The sequence below is a fragment of the Pithys albifrons genome, chromosome 7 (assembly GCF_047495875.1).
Source record: "Pithys albifrons albifrons isolate INPA30051 chromosome 7, PitAlb_v1, whole genome shotgun sequence".
Taxonomy (NCBI): Eukaryota; Metazoa; Chordata; class Aves; order Passeriformes; family Thamnophilidae; genus Pithys; species Pithys albifrons.
In genome coordinates this window covers 907,780-926,357 of record NC_092464.1, presented here as the reverse complement: position 1 = coordinate 926,357, position 18,578 = coordinate 907,780, and the positions used below count along the sequence as shown (strand labels likewise).

Genomic DNA, 18,578 nt, shown 5'->3' with positions numbered 1-18,578 from the left:
TGACACACCTGTGCTGCACACACCTGGCCATGAGCCATGGCTGTGTGACACACCTGTGCTGCACACACCTGGCCATGGCTGTGTGACACACCTGTGCTGCACACACCTGGCCATGAGCCATGGCTGTGTGACACACCTGTGCTGCACACACCTGGCCATGAGCCATGGCTCTGACCCACCTGTGCTGCACACACCTGGCCATGAATCATGGCTGTGTGACTCACCTGTGCTGCACACACCTGGCCATGAGCCATGGCTGTGTGACACACCTGTGCTGCACACGCCTGGCATGGCTGTGTGACACCCCTGTGCTGCACACACCTGGCCATGAACCATAGCTGTGTGACACACCTGTGCTGCACACACCTGGCCATGAGCCATGGCTGTGTGACACCCCTGTGCTGCACACACCTGGCCATGGCTCTGACCCACCTGTGCTGCAGATACCTGGCCTACAGGAACTTCATGATCGACACGTACCGGCTGAACCCACAGGAGTACCTGACCAGCACTGCCTGCAGGAGGAACCTCACCGGGGACGTGTGTGCTGTCATGAGGTGACTCTGGGGCTCTGGGGGGCTTTGGGAGGTTCTGGGGCTTTGGGGGGTTCTGGGGGTTTTGGGGCTCTGGGGGTTTTGGGGCTCTGGGGGCTTTGGGGCTCTGGGAGCTTTGGAGCTCTGGACAATCTGTAGTTGTGAGGCTCTGACTGTCCCATTCCTCGCAGAGTCCACGCCTTCCTGGAGCAGTGGGGGCTCATTAACTACCAGGTGGACCCCGAGAGCCGCCCCATGGCCATGGGGCCGCCCCCCACCCCTCACTTCAACGTCCTGGCTGACACCCCCTCGGGGCTGATGCCCCTGCACATCCGAACCCCCCAGGTGGGTCCCCCCAGGGGCAGGTGCCACAGCAACCTGTGCCCAGCTGGGGGAAAGTTCCCTCTTTGGGCCTGCTGGGGTGAGAATTTGGGGCAGCTTTGCACCTTTTAGGTCCTGCTGGGGTGAGAATTTGGGGCAGCTTTGCACCTTTTAGGTCCTGCTGGGGTGAGAATTTGGGGCAGTTTTATACCTTTTAGGTCCTGCTGGGGTGAGAATTTGGGGCAGCTTTGCACCTTTTTGGTCCAGCTGGGGTGAGAATTTGGGGCAGTTTTACACCTTTTAGGTCCTGCTGGGGTGAGAATTTGGGGCAGCTTTGCACCTTTTAGGTCCTGCTGGGGTGAGAATTTGGGGCAGTTTTACACCTTTTTGGTCCAGCTGGGGTGAGAATTTGGGGCAGTTTTACACCTTTTAGGTCCTGCTGGGGTGAGAATTTGGGGCAGTTTTACACCTTTTTGGTCCAGCTGGGGTGAGAATTTGGGGCAGTTTTACACCTTTTAGGTCCTGCTGGGGTGAGAATTTGGGGCAGTTTTACACCTTTTAGGTCCTGCTGGGGTGAGAATTTGGGGCAGTTTTACACCTTTTTGGTCCAGCTGGGGTGAGAATTTGGGGCAGTTTTACACCTTTTAGGTCCTGCTGGGGTGAGAATTTGGGGCAGTTTTACACCTTTTAGGTCCTGCTGGGGTGAGAATTTGGGGCAGTTTTACACCTTTTAGGTCCTGCTGGGGTGAGAATTTGGGGCAGGTTTACACAGACCCACTTGCACACATTGCTCAGAAATTTGCTTTAAAGTCGCGTCCATAGACTCGTGTCCAACATCTCTGTCCAGTCCTTTGCTGGCCACTGGTCTGCCAGCCTTGACTGCCCTGCAGTTCTGCCCCTCTCACCTCTCCCTTGTGGGGTTTGCTCCCAGGTTCCAGCTGCTCAGCAGATGTTGAGTTTTCCTGAGAAGAACAAGGAGAAGCCAACGGACCTGCAGAACTTCGGGCTCCGCACAGACATTTACTCAAAGAAGACTTTAGCCAAGGCAAGGGCTGGGATTTCTCCCCCTATTTCCCCTCAACCTCCTGCTGAGCTTTCTTCCTCCAGTATCCCCAACCTGGTGACACTGGTGGGACCTGTGATACTCTTACACTCCTGGTTTAGGTCTCTCCACAGTGCAGGGCACTGAGGGGGGTGGTTGTGTTGGAATTCTGATTTTGTAGGAATAAAGACACATCTCAGTCCCCATTCCACAGTCAGCCTTTGGATCCCAAACTCGTTTTGTTCCACTGGAATGGTTCAGAACCACCAAACCCTCCAGCAGTTCCACCCAGAAGCTGGGATCCTCCAGCAGGATCCTCCAGCAGGATCCTCAGCTATCCTGGTTTCCCAGTCTGAGCAGGGTTTCCCAGTCTGGGAGAACTAGAAGATGACCTGGTTACAAAAGGTGTGCCCAGACCATTGCACTGCCATTACATGGGGTAATTAACACTGTAATGAGCTGGTGGCTGCAGAACCTCCTGCCTTTCTCCTGCTCCTGGGTGTGCCTGGAGGTGCTGCAGGAATTCCATGGTACCACAGCACAGCCTTCACCTGGGGAGTGTCCAGAGGTTTTGGGGCTGCCATGAGGCTGATTCAGTGCAATTAGTTCATTGTCCTCAGAGGTCACTGTGGAACCTGAGGAACAGCTGTTTGCACACTGTTATTTATACTATTGGCACACTCTTCATGCCCTCAGAGAATGATTTGTAAAGCCCCAAACCCAAGCCAGTCATTCAGAGGTCAGTGTTTCTTATAAAGCCTGATTCCATCTCATTTCACACACTGAGTTTTTCACTTGTGTAGGGGACTATAAATACTCTCAGATCCATAAACCCTTCCTGGTTGTGGCTCTGTGCAGGGTCTGTACCAGAGAATGGAGCACATTTGTTGGCAGACACAGTTCCCTGTTTGGTTTCTGAGTGGCTGTTGGGCTTTTGGCTGGTGAAACAGGCTGGTGTGGAGCTGATCAGCTGCTGGGGATGATTAATGTTCTCTTTGGGTTAATGATGTGGCTGAAATGCTTCTTGAGATAATATTTATTCCCCTGAACACCCATTTCCTTTGCTGTGCTGTGGCCCAGAGCCACCCAGTGATGTTCTTCAGGAGCAGGTGACCAGCTGCTTTTGTCCTTTTTTGGCACGTGCTGGGTCAGGGGGGCACAGAAGGGGAGGTTTCACCTGAATTTTGTGACTTTTAGCTGCTCCCAGCAGTTAATGAGGTGCAGATTTGGGAGCAGCAGAGTGAGTGATTGCTGGATGTGCAAATGATCTTGCTGTAATTACTTTTCCTTCTCACACAGCTCATTTCACTTATAAAGATTTGCCATTTCTTTACTGATGAACTTGTAGATAAATGAACTTATTTTTCACTGAGTTGCTGATTAACTTCTAAATAAATGAACTTATTTTGGACCAGCACAGACTGTGCACAGCCCATGCCTTCAGCACTCACAGATGGGTCTGTCCTTTAGGAAAATCCTCTTTTTTATTTGCTGTTTGTGCATCAAAGGTAACTGGGAGGAGGGGGAGCCAAATCCCTTTGCTTTAGTTGGGAAGCTGGGACCTGTAACCCCATGAACTGCCCCCTGCACGAGGTAACCAGGGGCTGTTTAGCTGGAGGAGGGAGGTTTGAGTGGACTAAAATGAATGAATGAATTAATTAATTACTTAATTAAACAGATTCTTCCCCTTTCCTCCTCAGTGTTTTCTTCTAAAAGGTTTTGTGCAAAGCCTCCTGTATTTCACTTCTTTTTTCCTGCTGTTTTTGTAGAGTAAAGGAGCCAGTGCTGGGAGAGAATGGACAGAGCAGGAGACTCTGCTGCTCCTGGAGGTGAGTTCAGGAGGGAAACCAAAGGGGGGAACCAAACCCTGCAGGATGCTGGTCTTTAAAGGTCTCCATGTGATTAATTCAATTTTGGAGTCAGATGACAAACTGCCACCATGGCCCCAGGAATGTCACTGCAGAGGGAGGTGGCAGAACATCTCTGTGAGTTAAATTTGCTCTGCAGGTTCCATTTGGTTCTGACTTGTACCTGCAGGACAGAAATGAGGCATTTGAGAGCTTCACCTGAAGTCCAGAACAGGTTCTGCAGGGCAGGGAGGTGTCCTCATCCAGCAGGGGGAAACAGGGGTGTGGAATTCCAGCCTTGGGTGGGAATTCCAGCAGGGGCTTCACTGAGTGCTCTGATAAATCCCTGGGAATGCTGAGGAGCTTCCCAGGCTGGGGCTCTGGTGGTGGGCAGAGGGAAACAGCTCACTGGGGCTGGAATGGTGAGCAAACACTTCCCTGGCTCCTGCCACTGAGGAGGGACCCTCGGGGGGCTCTTCCACCCCACACATCCCCTGGGCTTTGCCAGGGAGCTGCACTTGGGGTGTTGTCTGGGAGTCTGCAGGGAACACCCTGAGCTGTAAAATGGGCTCCCAGGGCTGCTGCAGGTTCCTGTGCCCAGGGTGTGCCCCTGGTGCTCCTGAAGCACTTGGGGCTGTCAGAGCTCCTGAATTCCCTTCTGGCCTCCAGGTTCCTGTGCCCAGGGTGTGCCCCTGGTGCTCCTGAAGCACTTGGGGCTGTCAGAGCTCCTGAATTCCCTTCTGGCCTCCAGGTTCCTGTGCCCAGGGTGCCTCATCTGGTGCTTCTAAAGCACTTGGGGCTGTCAGAGCTCCTGAATTCCCTTCTGGCCTCCAGGTTCCTGTGCCCAGGGTGCCTCATCTGGTGCTTCTAAAGCACTTGGGGCTGTCAGAGCTCCTGAATTCCCTTCTGACCTCCAGGTTCCTGTGCCCAGGGTGTGCCCCTGGTGCTCCTGAAGCACTTGGGGCTGTCAGAGCTCCTGAATTCCTGTCTGGCCTCCAGGTTCCTGTGCCCAGGGTGCCTCATCTGGTGCTCCTGAAGCACTTGGGGCTGTCAGAGCTCCTGAATTCCTGTCTGGGGTGGAAGCCCAACCCCTGCAGAGGCTGTGCTGGTGTCTCACACTGACATCAGGGCACAGTTGTTTTTCTGGGCTTCATCAGAAGAGGAATCTCAGTGGCCTGAAATAATTTAAAGTGCTGCCACTTCTGTGAAGAAAAATCATCTCCCCAGCTTTGCTTTTCCAGGAATGTTCCTGTGGGGCAGCAGCTCCATGGCTGATTTGTTTCCCTTTGGGTAATTCAGGGTTCTAAAATTCCAGCTTGGAGTTCTGTTTCTGTTGATTTCTGCTTGGAGAGCTTGAGGCAGATTGTTCCAGCCTTTTGTCTTCCCGTGTGTTAATAAACCCACTGAAAAGTTGATTTCTTAGGGAAGAGCCTGGAGAAGGGGCCAGGATGGTGCTGAGCAACACTCAGCCCCTGATTCAGCCCTCCCAGCTGGGGGTGGTCACCAAACAGCCCAAACTTCTGGGTTTTAATGTTTATTTGAGGTTGATATTCACTGTTGAGCCAACACTCTTCTATTGGCACATGGAGGAACTTTGGCTTGTAGGGTGTAAACAGCTCAGATGTTTTCCTGGAGGGAGAAACAAGGCTGGTGTCTTGATATACTGGGTTCTTTCCTCTATTATTGATTTAAATCTATTATTTAAATTTATAATATTATTATTATTTAAAATGCAGCACTTTGTGTGTTTGTAGCTTCTGGTCAGACACAACAAGTTGTAGCCCAGTGAAATAATCCAGTGACTTATTTGTTTAAAACAACAGAAAACCCCCTACCTTTTGAGAGTGCAATTTGATTCAATGAATGTGCATTAACAGTGGGTTTGCTGCTCTTTTTTCTGGGTCTGAATAAATCAGTGCAGAGTATTTCAGTTCAAGCATAAGTAATTGGGCTGTAACAAGCCAGCTCAGTCCAATTAAATCCTCAGGGCAGCTTTGGGCAGACAGAGATGCAGTGAGTTCCAACTCATAAATCATATCTGCAATAATTACTGTCCTGTGGACTGAGTTGCTGGGGGGGACAGAGTTGCCCTCCCTGAATCCCCCCCTGCCACCCCCTCTGTCTCCACAGAGCTCTGTCAGTGCATTCCCAGCTGTTCTTAGGGAGAACATGGATTGGGAGAGGGACTGGTGTGGCAGGGGGGGAAGGCAGTGAAGGAGAAGGAGCAGAGGGCAGAGCCAGGGGTTTGGGGAGGCAGAGCTGAGCTCCTGGTGGCACCTGGGGACTGGCACAGACCTCACAGCCCAGCCATGGAGTGAGGGAAAGGAGGAATGAACAGGGAGAAACATTCCCTTGAATGGCACTGACTGAACTGAGCAGGTTCTCGTTTGTTGAACTCATGACTCTTCATTATTCCTTGTTGTCCTCATTAAACCCTTGGAAGCTCAGAGGGAGGGAGGAGGAGAGCTCAGCACTGCCTGGGAATGCTGATCCCTGTGGCAGGACCAGGCTGCCCAGGGCATTCCCAAACCAAACTGTTCCTTCCTTCAGAGCCCCCCCTGCCGTCCTGCTCGTGGGCCTGGACAGCTCCTGGATGTTCTCCCACCCAGCTCAGCTCTGGGGGGCTCAGCATTCCCACAGATGTGCCCTGGGGGGGGGCTCAGCATTCCCACAGATGTGCCCTGGGGGGGCTCAGCATTCCCACAGATGTGCCCTGGGGGAGGGGGCTCAGCATTCCCACAGATGTGCCCTGGGGGGCTCAGCATTCCCACAGATGTGCCCTGGGAGGGCTCAGCATTCCCACAGATGTGTCCTGGGGGGGCTCAGCATTCCCACAGATGTGTCCTGGGGGGGGGTGGGGGGCTCAGCATTCCCACAGATGTGCCCTGGGGGGGGGCTCAGCATTCCCACAGATGTGCCCTGGGGGGGCTCAGCATTCCCACAGATGTGCCCTGGGGGGGCTCAGCATTCCCACAGATGTGCCCTGGGGGGGCTCAGCATTCCCACAGATGTGCCCTGGAGGGCTCAGCATTCCCACAGATGTGCCCTGGGGGGGCTCAGCATTCCCACAGATGTGCCCTGGGGGGCTCAGCATTCCCACAGATGTGCCCGGGGGGGGCTCAGCATTCCCACAGATGTGCCCGGGGGGGGCTCAGCATTCCCACAGATGTGCCCGGGGGGGGGGGGGCTCAGCATTCCCACAGATGTGCCCTGGGGGGGGGGGGCTCAGCATTCCCACAGATGTGCCCTGGGGGGGGGGCTCAGCATTCCCACAGATGTGCCCTGGGGGGGGGGGGGGCTCAGCATTCCCACAGATGTGCCCTGGGGGGGGGCTCAGCATTCCCACAGATGTGCCCTGGGGGGGGGGGGGCTCAGCATTCCCACAGATGTGCCCTGGGGGGGCTCAGCATTCCCACAGATGTGCCCTGAGAGGGCTCAGCATTCCCACAGATGTGCCCTGGGGGGGGGCTCAGCATTCCCACAGATGTGCCCTGGGGGGGGGGCTCAGCATTCCCACAGATGTGCCCTGGGGGGGGGGCTCAGCATTCCCACAGATGTGCCCTGGGGGGGGGGCTCAGCATTCCCACAGATGTGCCCTGGGGGGGGGGGCTCAGCATTCCCACAGATGTGCCCTGGGGGGGGGGCTCAGCATTCCCACAGATGTGCCCTGGGGGGGCTCAGCATTCCCACAGATGTGCCCTGGGGGGGCTCAGCATTCCCACAGATGTGCCCTGGGGGGGGGCTCAGCATTCCCATAGGGAGGAGCAGGAACCAGTGGCTTTCCATGCTGGAGTTTGCCCTCATTCCCCTCCCTTCAGACAGGGAGCCCTGGCTGGGGCAGAGCAGCCTCATCCTCAGCCCAGTGAAGGCTCCACCACTCTTGGGCAGGGGCTGAAAAGCTCCACCTGCTGAGCCACCTGGGCCTTTTCCTGCTGGTTGTTCTGTGCCTGTTGGATCCCTGACTCCTGTGGGTGTCACTGCCCTTGGGGTCAGTCTGTGCCCCATCCCTGCAGACTCAGGAGCATCCCCAGGATCCAGCTGCCCCTCTGCACCCATGGCCTGCCCGGGCTCTGCTCAGCTCGTTGTCCTTCAATTCTCAGAGCTCGTGTTTTAACTGAAAAAGTACAAAACCACTTTTCCTCCAGAACTGAAAAAAGTGTGTTTGGAAGGGACCCCAAAGCCCACCCAGTGCCAGGACACCTCCCCCTGTCCCAGGGTGCTCCAGCCCTGTCCAACCTGGCCTTGATACTCTGTGCAGGTGATGACAAGTCCTGGGCCCTTCCCAGCTCTGAGTTCTCCCCTCATTGCTCTGCAGCTTAATTCAGTCATAACCATTCAGACTGACCCTCAGGATTGAGGTTTCTGGTAGTTCTCAGCCTTGTGGGAAAGGTTTATTTGGGAAAATGTGTTTTCTTTTGACACTGAACATGTTTTGCCTGGACCTCAAATGGCTTTTTGCTTTTTCTCTGTGACTGCCCCAGGAATTGTCTCAGAAATGTGGAATAATTGAGGATAATTCAACATTAATTTTATGTTATCCAAGTGCTTCACTAGGACAGTTTTCAGGGAAAAGAAGGCTTTTTAGGGGATAATAATTTATTAGACCACCACTTGGAGGGTTTTACAGGAGTCATCTGTTGGGTTTTCATAGACTAAAGCAGGGCCTTCAGTCACTCATTGCTGTTAATTTGTTTTAAGGCTCTTCTCAAGTAAGTTTCAAAATTACTGAAATTCTGAATTACAAAAATCTTTGATTTGACCTGGAAGTTCTTGTTTTATGAGGTGTTTATGTACCCAGAAAGGGTTTGTTAACTCAGAGCACACTGGGGAGCAGTTCCTGGAGAACTGGTCTCCTCTGGGATGTGGGACAGACTTCCCCCTTTCCCCTGCTCTGTTGGTTTGGTGCTTTTCCACTTCCATAACATCTGTGGGAGCTAAAAACTGGATCTCACCATCACAGCCAGTGCACATGTGGGGAACAAATCCTGTCCCAGCCCCAGAGAGCTGCTGTGGGAGAGCACAGGGACCCTCAGGGCAGAGTGAGGGAAGCTGAGGGGTCTGAGGTTTGGCAGGACGAGCAGAGTCCTCTGGGAGAGCAAATGGGAAACACCAACTGAGCAAATATCAGCAAATCCCCAATTTCCCAACCATTCCTTTGGATGCAGTGACAGCATCAGCTCCTGTGGTGCTCCCTGGGCTCGATGTCACTGGTGTCCCAGGAGGTGTTGATGTTTCCTGTGCAGGTCATTTTGGTGCCACAGGAGAGGGGGGTGTTTGGTGGTTGTCTGATGTTTCCTGTGCAGGTCATTTCAGTGCCAGGAGAAAGGGGGTGTTTGGTTGTCTGATGTTTCCTGTGCAGGTCATTTCAGTGCCAGGAGAAAAGGGGTGTTTGGTGGTTGTCTGATCTTTCCTGTGCAGATGATTTCAGTGCCAGGAGAAAGGGGGTGTTTGGTGGTTGTCTGATGTTTCCTGTGCAGATGATTTTGGTACCAGGAGAAAGGGGGATGTTTGGTGGTTGTCTGATGTTTCCTGTGCAGGTCATTTCAGTGCCAGGAGAAAGGGGGTGTTTGGTGGTTGTCTGATGTTTCCTGTGCAGGTCATTTCAGTGCCAGGAGTAGGGGGTGTTTGGTGGTTGTCTGATCTTTCCTGTGCAGGTCATTTCAGTGCCAGGAGAAAGGGGGTGTTTGGTTGTCTGATGTTTCCTGTGCAGGTCATTTCAGTGCCAGGAGTAGGAGATGTTTGGTGGTTGTCTGATGCTGTTTGCTGTTCCCCAGCACGGTGGGCAGCACTGCCAGGCCCTGTGCCAGGGCAGGGCTGTCCCTGCAGTGCTTCCCTGTCCTTGCAGGCTCTGGAGATGTACAAGGACGACTGGAACAAGGTGTCGGAGCACGTGGGCAGCCGCACACAGGACGAGTGCATCCTGCACTTCCTGCGCCTGCCCATCGAGGACCCCTACCTGGAGAACTCGGACGCCTCCCTGGGCCCCCTGGCCTACCAGCCCGTGCCCTTCAGCCAGTCGGGCAACCCCGTCATGAGCACCGTGGCCTTCCTGGCCTCCGTGGTGGACCCACGTGTGGCCTCGGCCGCTGCCAAGGCTGCCCTGGGTATGGCACAGCTGCCCCTGGGGCAGGGGCTGTGTGTGTGTGGCTGGGGTGGGGGGCACCCTGGGGTGGGGCACCCTGGGGTGGGGGCCATCATGGGGTGGGGAGCTGGGTGGGGGACACCATAGGGGTGTGTGTATGGCTGGAGTGGGAAATGGGAATGTGGCTCACAGGTTGGGGCTCTGGGGTGGGACACAGAATCATAGAATGGATTGGGTTGGAATAGACCTCCCAGATCATCAAGTCCAACCATGACTTGATCCAACCCCACTGTGATCACCCTGACTTGATCCAACCACGACTTGATCCAACCCCACTGTGATCACCCCAACTTGATCCAACCACGACTTGATCCAACCCCACTGTGATCACCCTGACTTGATCCAACCACGACTTGATCCAACCCCACTGTGATCACCCCAACTTGATCCAACCACGACTTGATCCAACCCCACTGTGATCACCCTGACTTGATCCAACCACGACTTGATCCAACCCCACTGTGATCACCCCAACTTGATCCAACCACGACTTGATCCAACCCCACTGTGATCACCCTGACTTGATCCAACCATGTCTTGATCCAACCCCACTGTGATCACCAGCCCAGGGCACGGAGTGCCCTGGGCTGGTGATCACAGTAGGGTTGGATCAAGATGTGGTGGATGAAGATGTGGTGGATCAAGATGTGATGGATTCTCACTCAGTGCAACATCCATAGAATGGGTTGGGTTGGAAAAGACCTCCAAGATCATCAAGTCCAACCCTTGATCCAACCCCACTGTGATCACCAGCCCAGGGCACCCCAGTTTTAACCCTCCCACCAGAAGGTTCAAGTGACACAAGGTGTGTCCACTTGATGAAATAGTTCCTTTCACTTTTTTCCTTGTTTTTCCACATAAAACACACTTTTATATAAGTGGGAAGAAACTCTTTTCTACCACACTGAAAAGACAAACCCAACTGTTTATAATTGGGAAGAAAGTCTTTTCTGCCCCAGGAGAGACAAACCCCCCTGCCCCATGTGAAAAGAGGAACCTGCACCTGTGAGAGCCCACTGTGCCACAGGAGTTTCCTACCTGCACATTGCTCAGATTAAACACAACTTTCTTTGCTGCCAACCTCCCCCATGTGCCACTTTGGGTGTTGTGTCCCCCAGAGGAGTTCTCCCGGGTGCGGGAGGAGGTGCCCCTGGAGCTGGTGGAGGCCCACGTGAAGAAGGTGCAGGAGGCAGCGCGAGCCTCGGGGAAGGTGGATCCCACCTACGGGCTGGAGAGCAGCTGCATCGCGGGCACGGGGCCCGACGAGCCCGAGAGGATGGGTGAGTTGTGGGCTGGGCAGGGCTGGGCACACACACGGGCTGCTGGGGCTCAGGGACCTGGAATTCACCCCTGGACAAGGGCTCTGGGCAGGGGCTGGGCACACACACATGGGCTCCTGGGGCTCGGGGACCTGGAGGTCACCCTGGGCAGGGGCTGGGCACACACACATGGGCTGCTGGGGCTCAGGGTCCTGGAGGTCACCCTGGGCAGGGCTGGGCACACACAGGGGCTGCTGGGGCTTGGGGACCTGGAATTCAACCCTGGGCAGGGGCTGGGCACACACACAGGCTGCTGGGGCTCAGAGACCTGGAGGTCACCCCTGGGCAGGGCTGGGCACTCACATGGGCTGCTGGGGCTCGAGGACCTGGAATTCACCCCTGGACAAGGGCTCTGGGCAGGGGCTGGGCACACACACACACAGGCTTCTGGGGCTCAGGGACCTGGAATTCACCCCTGGACAAGGGCTCTGGGCAGGGGCTGGGCACACACACGGGCTGCTGGGGCTGGGGGACCTGGAGGTCACCCTGGGCAGGGCTGGGCACACACAGGGGCTGCTGGGGCTTGGGGACCTGGAATTCACCCCTGGGCAGGGGCTGGGCACACACAGGGGCTGCTGGGGCTCGGGGTCCTGGAATTCACCCCAGCAGGGGCTCAGGTTGCACAGGGGGCTCTGCAGGGCCTGTCCTGTGTGGGGAGCCTAGAGCAGATGCCCAGAACACAATTACTTCTGAGTGGTGAGTTCTGAGCTAATCCTGCCCTGTCGCCACTAATGCGATTTGTGCTGGGCTGTGACTAATGGAATAAATTAGGGCAGGAGCAGATGGTTCTCCCTGGGGGAGCTGCTCAGCCACACTGAACTGGGTCACTCAGCAAGCTGTGGTGCCCTCCACCCCCAGGGGCTGCACTGGGGTCTGGGGGATCCAGGGCTCCCATGGCAGGGCTGGGATCATCCCCCAGGATCTGCTGACACGGAGCCCTGTTTGCCATGGAGAGCTGAGGGTTTGTGTTTATCTGCAGCTGTGCAGGAACAGCATCTGCTCAGGGTTCCATGCTGTAAGTAGAGTTCAGGATGGTTTGGGTTGGAAGGACCTTAAGGACCATCCAGTGCCACCCCTGCCATGGTCAGGGACACCTCCCACTGTCCCAGGGTGCTCCAGCCTGGCCTTGGACACTCCCAGGGCTGGGGCAGCCACAGCTGCTCTGGGAAACCCATCCCAGTCCCTGCCCACCTTCCCAGCCAGGAATTCCTTCCCAATATCCCATCTAACCCACTCTCTTCCCATTTAAAACCATTTCCCCAGTCCTGTCACTCCAGGCCCTTGTAATGGAATCACTGAGTGCTGGGTTTATATTTCAGTGCAACAGTGGAGGAAAAAAAATACCTGCTTAAAGTTCCATTCTGCAATTAAAGTTCATCAGTTGTTAAATTTCAGAAATAGTTATATCACAGCTCCTTAATAAATTTAAAACTCCTAATATTGGTGAATTATAGGCAATATGGGATGTGAAAGGGGAAAATGACTGGAACAGACTGGAGGAGCTTAAGTTAATACCCAAGAATCTCCTCTTTTAAGTCTTCACTGTTGGGTTTTCTAAAAGCTGGTGATAATTCCTGTTAAGTTGATCAAGTGAGGCTGCAGTGGGGTTAGAGGGAGGCTGGAGTGGGTCAGGTGCTGTGGGAGTGTGGTGGGTTCTGCTCTCATACCATTGATGCCGTGAATGACCCTTCCCCCCAAAACCAGGACTCTGAGCCACGTTAGTGCAGGGTAAGATAAAAAGTAAAGGTCCTTTAATAACACAGGGCCTACAGCCCACAGGAATACAGGATGACAGGCATGTGCTCCAGTTCTTGTTTCCATGGCTTTTATAATAAGATCCCTCCAATCATTGCTTTACACATTTCTCAGTCCAGCCCCAGTCCCACCCCTGGTCCAACCCCCTGGAATTGGGTCTGGGGTCGTCAAGGCCCTCTGTCTTCATCAACTCTTCTTCCTCAAGCACACAAAGGTCTCTTGGAGTTCATCCAGTTCTGGCTTTTGGGTCACTCTGACCTGTTTGTGTTTCATTCTGTGGGCCTTCTGATATCCTTCAGCTCTACCTTGGAAAGGAGTCTAAACAAGATTAATTAACTAAAGGAATTTGAGCTCCCTGTTCTGGGACAGGGGTAGTGATAGAAAGGCATTAAACTTAAACTGTTAGAAATATTAACCCTCTAAAAATCTACAACTACTGTGTTCCTAAAACCTACAAAATGTGAAAATCAGAACAAAAACCCTTTGGCATCACCATCATGGAATGGTTTGGTTGGAAGGGACCTTAAGGATCACCCAGTGCCACCCCTGCCATGGGCAGGGACACCTTTCACTGTCCCAGGGTGTTCCAGCCTGGCCTTGCACTCTCCCAGGGCTGGGGCAGCCACAGCTGCTCTGGACAGGCTGCTCTAAGGCTCTAAGGTTGTGCCTCACAATGGATGTTCAGACCTTTCCAAAATGGTGCCCCACTGAAGGGTCTGTGTTGGGGCTAATTGAGCAATTAATCTCCCACTCCAACAGGTACTTACCCTGGCACAGGTTCTGGGCCTCAGGCAGTGCTGGAGGGATTGGGGTCTGCCCCTGGGTCCTGCTGCTGGAACCTAAACCTGGGCTAAATCTGCTCCCTGGGCTGGGTGTGATTCACTCTCACACACAAACCCCACACAGGTGTCCTGGCACTGGGATGTTTTATCTGGCTTTGGCAGGTGGTTTCTCTCCTGGTCTCCAGGGAGAGCCTGAGTGAAGTGCAGCAAACTTTGCTGCAGTGGATGGGCTCCTGAGAGCTCCCCTGGCCTGGGGATGTGCAGGTGCCTGTGGGAGAGGGGCCTGCCCCCCTGGAGGGCTGAGCCCACCCATGTCCTCCTGCTGGGCTCCAGCAACTGCCCCACAGGGGCTGCACAGCCCCCCACCCTCCCTGTGGAGCCCCCTGGGCTGGGCTGTGCCCCCAGTGTGTGGGGCAGGGGCTGCACAGCCCCCCACCCTCCCCATGGAGCCCCCTGGGCCGGGCTGTGCCCCACAATGGGTGAGGCAGAGGGGGCTCCCCCACCCTCCCCATGGAGCCCCCTAGGCTGGGCTGTGCCCCCCAGTGTGTGAGGCAGGGGCTGCACAGCCCCCCACCCTCCCCATGGAGCCCCCTGGGCTGGGCTGTGCCCCCAGTGTGTGGGGCAGGGGCTGCACAGCCCCCCACCCTCCCCATGGAGCCCCCTGGGCCAGGCTGTGGCACAGGGGCTGCTCCCCTACCCTCCCCATAGAGCCCCCTGGGCTGGGCTGTGCCCCACAATGGGTGAGGCAGAGGGGGCTCCCCCACCCTCCCTATGGAGCCCCCTGGGCCGGGCTGTGCCCCCAGTGTGTGGGGCAGGGGCTGCACAGCCCCCCACCCTCCCCATGGAGCCCCCTGGGCCGGGCTGTGCCCCCCAGTGTGTGGGGCAGGGGCTGCACAGCCCCCCACCCTCCCCATGGAGCCCCCCTGGGCCAGGCTGTGCCCCCCACACTGTCAGGCAGGAGCAGGGGAAGCTCCCCAGGCTGTGCAGTCCTGATTTACTGTGGGAAATGGGAATTATGGTTTCAATAATCCATCATTATCCTAACACAGGGTATTTCCATAGCTGCAGTGCCTTTCCTCTCAATTAAATATTAACACTCCAGCCTGGCTTGTGACAGGTTGGGTGTGTTGCCTCCCTGCAAACAAAGGCACTGGGATGGCTGCAGGGCATCCTTAAGCTGTTTGCTGAGCTCAGGCAAGTGACTCTCTGCATTCTCTGCAGGCTTTGCTCATTCCTCCTGTGCCAGCAGAGGCTCCTCAGCTGCTTGTGCTGCATCTGCCTGGAAATGCAGGGAATGCTTTCCAGGGAAATGCTTCAGTTTTCCTTACTGACCTAAAGGCAGTTTAAGTTCTCTGGCCTTGGTCAGAACTGGGCTCTGAGTTCTCCAGGTACCAGCAGAGAGGGCTCTGTGTTCTTGGGGATAATGGGCAAAGCAACAAGACTTCATATACAGACACAAAATACCTGCTGGTTCAGGCTGGAAGGAAAAGGTGATGATTCCTCATCTCCAAGTGGTTTCTCCCTCTTGGGAGATTGTCCTGTGGTGGTCACAGCCAGGCACCTGCCTCTTGCTGACCTGAGGAACATCCTCTCTGCCAGGGCACAGGGATAGGAGCAGAGGGCACGGCCTCAGGCTGGGCCAGGGCAGGGGGCACAGCAGCAGGAATTGCTGCCTGGAAAGGGTGGGCAGGCCCTGGCAGGGGCTGCCCAGGGAGGGTTGGAGTGCCCAGCCCTGGAGGGGCCCAAGGCAGGACTGGCCGTGGCACTGAGTGCTCTGGGCTGGGGGACAAGGTGGGCATCGGGCACAGGGTGGGCTCCATGGGCTGGGAGGGCTTTGCCAAGGTGGGCATTGGGCACAGGAGGGGCTCTGTGGGCTGGGAGGGCTTTGCCAAGGTGGGCATCGGGCACAGGGTGGGCTCCAGGGGCTGGCAGGGCTGTGCCAAGGTGGGCATTGGGCACAGGGTGGGCTCCAGGGGCTGGGAGGGCTTTGCCAAGGTGGGCATTGGGCACAGGGTGGGCTCCAGGGGCTGGCAGGGCTTTGCCAGCCTCAGGGTTCCTGGGATTCTGTGAACTTCCTCCACTGCCACAGCATCAGTCCCTTCACAGCTCTAACCATGGTCTGTGAATTCCTCTGGGAATTTGCCCAGAGCAGCTGTGGCTGCCCCATCCCTGGGAGTGTCCAAGGCCAGGCTGGAGCACCCTGGGACAGTGGGAGGTGTCCCTGCCCATGGCAGGGGTGGCACTGGGTGGGCTTTGGGTCCCTTCCACCCAAACCCCTCTGGAATTCTTTGGTTGTGTAATCAGAAACCAAACTCCCATGTTCAAAGCTGAGTTCAGAGTGGAGGGGCCACAGGCAGGAGCTTTTCCAGCCTGTTTTCCTTGACTTGGAGCCTTGTATGAGGAACTCACATTTTGTCCCCTTCTCCCTGGGCTTGTTTTGGGTTGTTCATACAAAGTCACAGTCTTTTCTTTCCATTGTGTTGCATCCCAATACCAGGAATCTTGGAAGCTCTTGGTGTGTGAGCCGAGCCAACCAGGATGAAAATGTGGGTGTTTCTGTGCAGTATCTTTGTGGTTTGAGCTCAGGATCCTCCACTGCACCAACCCAGACACGCTCAGAGTGTTCTGCACTTTTATTTCCACCTTTTTTTCTGCTCAGGGATTACATCCAACTTTCTCTGTAAATCCTTCTCTCCCATTCCCTGGGAGCGATGACACTTCTAAGCCCAATTTGGAACTCTGCTCCTGGGCTTGAAAGAGCTGTCTGACAAAATCTGCTGGAGATGCTGCCTCTGACATTATCAGGTCACTAAATCCTAACTCTGAGATAAAACTTGGAAGGAGCTGTGTCCCCAGTGTCCCTCAATTCAATTATGGTGGCAGATAGTTCAGATTAGTAGGTTTATCATCCTCAGATAAGCCAAGGGGAGAAGCATCATTGTTCAGTCAGATGTTTTAGTCTGGTTTTCTTGTCCAAAATGCCCTGCAGAGCTGTTGCTGTTCAAACAAAGCACTCTGTGTGTTGTTTTTCCTCAGTGTAGGAATTAGCAGGGAAATGGGGATTACTGGTAATGGACACCAGCAGCAGCAGCTGATGCCTTGAGGGGCTTAGAGCTGCCCAGGGCCTGTCTGCAGCAGGTCCACAGCTCCTGCAGGACTCAGCAGCTCCTGCACTGCCCCTGGACAGCAACTGGAACCTCCTGGGCCAGGACTGTGAGGTGGTGCTGACCCTTCCCCTTGCCCCTTCTTGCTGAGCTGGAGCAAACTGGGATTTCTTGGGCTTTCACCCAGGGAAACATCAGCAACAGCAGTGCATGACCCAGACACCTTCCTGGTGTTCCCATCACAGGTTCCTCTGGTCAGACCTGCTGTCCCTGAGGGAACCCTGTGCTGGGTAAGGCAGCACCTCTGGATGAGCCCAGGGCTGGCTCTGAGCCCGTCCAGCCTCCACCTCTCAAAGCCACTCCAGTGCTGAAATTATTTTGTAGGCTGGCTTGGACAGTTCTGGTACTTGCAGCCCCTGGAAAATGGGATTTAAACCTTCAGTGACCTGCAGCCTGTGCTGGTGCCTCAGGATAGACCTGCTTGGCAGCACCTCAGGGAATGCTGAGCTGAGCAGCAATTCCAGGTCTGGCAGCACAGGAATTGAGGATAATCACCCACCTGACAGCCAGACTGGGATCAGACTGTGGGGAACCCCTTCCAGTGCTGTGACTGAGCGTGGGCAGTCACTGTGGGGCTGGGACCCTGCAGAGCTGGGCATCAGCTGTTCCTGACGGAGCTCAGGGGGTTTCTCTGGGGCAAACTGGGGGCTCAGCAGGGCACAGGCACCTTCAACAATGTTCTGTCCTGGGCTGAGCAGAAAACCCAGGGAAATTTAGACTTCCAAGTAAAGCTGCCTTGCAAACCAAAGCCAGTGTCATCCCCTGTGAGTGCCAGGAGGTCAGAGCTGTGGCTTCCCCTGAACCACTGGCAGAGAGCAGGAGGTGAGAGTTAACCCTGCACTGACTGCTGAGGGTGGTAATGGGTCTCCTGGCAACTCCAAATACCTGTTTGTGTTCCCAGAGGGAGCTGAGGAGGAGAAGATGGAAACAGAGGCAGAGGGGCAGCAGCCTGAGAAGGTGAGTGTGGGGCTGCCCTGCTGGGCAGAGAGGGCTGTGCCACCTGAACCCTGAGTGACCATGGCTGGGATGGCAGGGGGGCACCCTGTGCTGGTCTGTGTGGCACAGGAGGGCACAGGGGACAGGTGGGCACCCTGTGCTGGTCAGGGTGGCACAGGAAGGCAGGTGGGCACCCTGTGCTGGTCAGGGTGGCACAGGAAGGCAGGTGGGCACCCTGTGCTGGTCAGGGTGGCACAGGGGACAGGTGGGCACCCTGTGCTGGTCAGGGTGGCACAGGAGGGCACAGGGGACAGGTGGGCACCCTGTGCTGGTCAGGGTGGCACAGGAGGGCAGGTGGGCACCCTGTGCTGCTCAGGGTGGCACAGGAGGGCAGGTGGGCACCCTGTGCTGGTCAGGGTGTCCCAGGAGGGCAGGGGGCACCCTGTGCTGGTCAGGGGGGCACAGGGGACAGGTGGGCACCCTGTGCTGGTCAGGGTGCCCACAGGGGACAGTTCTCAGCTCCAGAGAAGCTTCATTTCTTATTAGTTAAATCATGTTGAGTCAGAGCAATGAAATGTGAGTGTGGGGAGTCCCAGTGCTGAGGGGAAAAGGTTGGACTGGGAGGAAATGGAAATTGGATGGTACTGGAATGGGAGCAATTGGAGGGTTAAGGAATTGGAGAACTGGAGATTTTAGGAATTGGAGATTTAAGGAATTGGAGAACAGGAGATTTTAGG

General features: G+C 55.4%; 1 protein-coding gene across 2 annotated transcripts in view; it reads left to right on the top strand.

Moving 5' to 3' along the window:
• The window catches only part of SMARCC1 (SWI/SNF related BAF chromatin remodeling complex subunit C1), a 76,594-nt gene that overhangs the window by 32,644 nt on the left and 25,372 nt on the right, over window positions 1-18,578 (top strand). For both annotated transcript variants that reach the window (XM_071560334.1, XM_071560333.1), the window contains 7 exons: window positions 444-557; window positions 725-878; window positions 1,786-1,899; window positions 3,666-3,725; window positions 9,589-9,847; window positions 11,004-11,165; window positions 17,807-17,862. In XM_071560334.1, coding sequence (XP_071416435.1) covers window positions 444-557; window positions 725-878; window positions 1,786-1,899; window positions 3,666-3,725; window positions 9,589-9,847; window positions 11,004-11,165; window positions 17,807-17,862 — 919 coding nt within the window. The remainder of the gene's footprint in view (window positions 1-443; window positions 558-724; window positions 879-1,785; window positions 1,900-3,665; window positions 3,726-9,588; window positions 9,848-11,003; window positions 11,166-17,806; window positions 17,863-18,578) is intronic.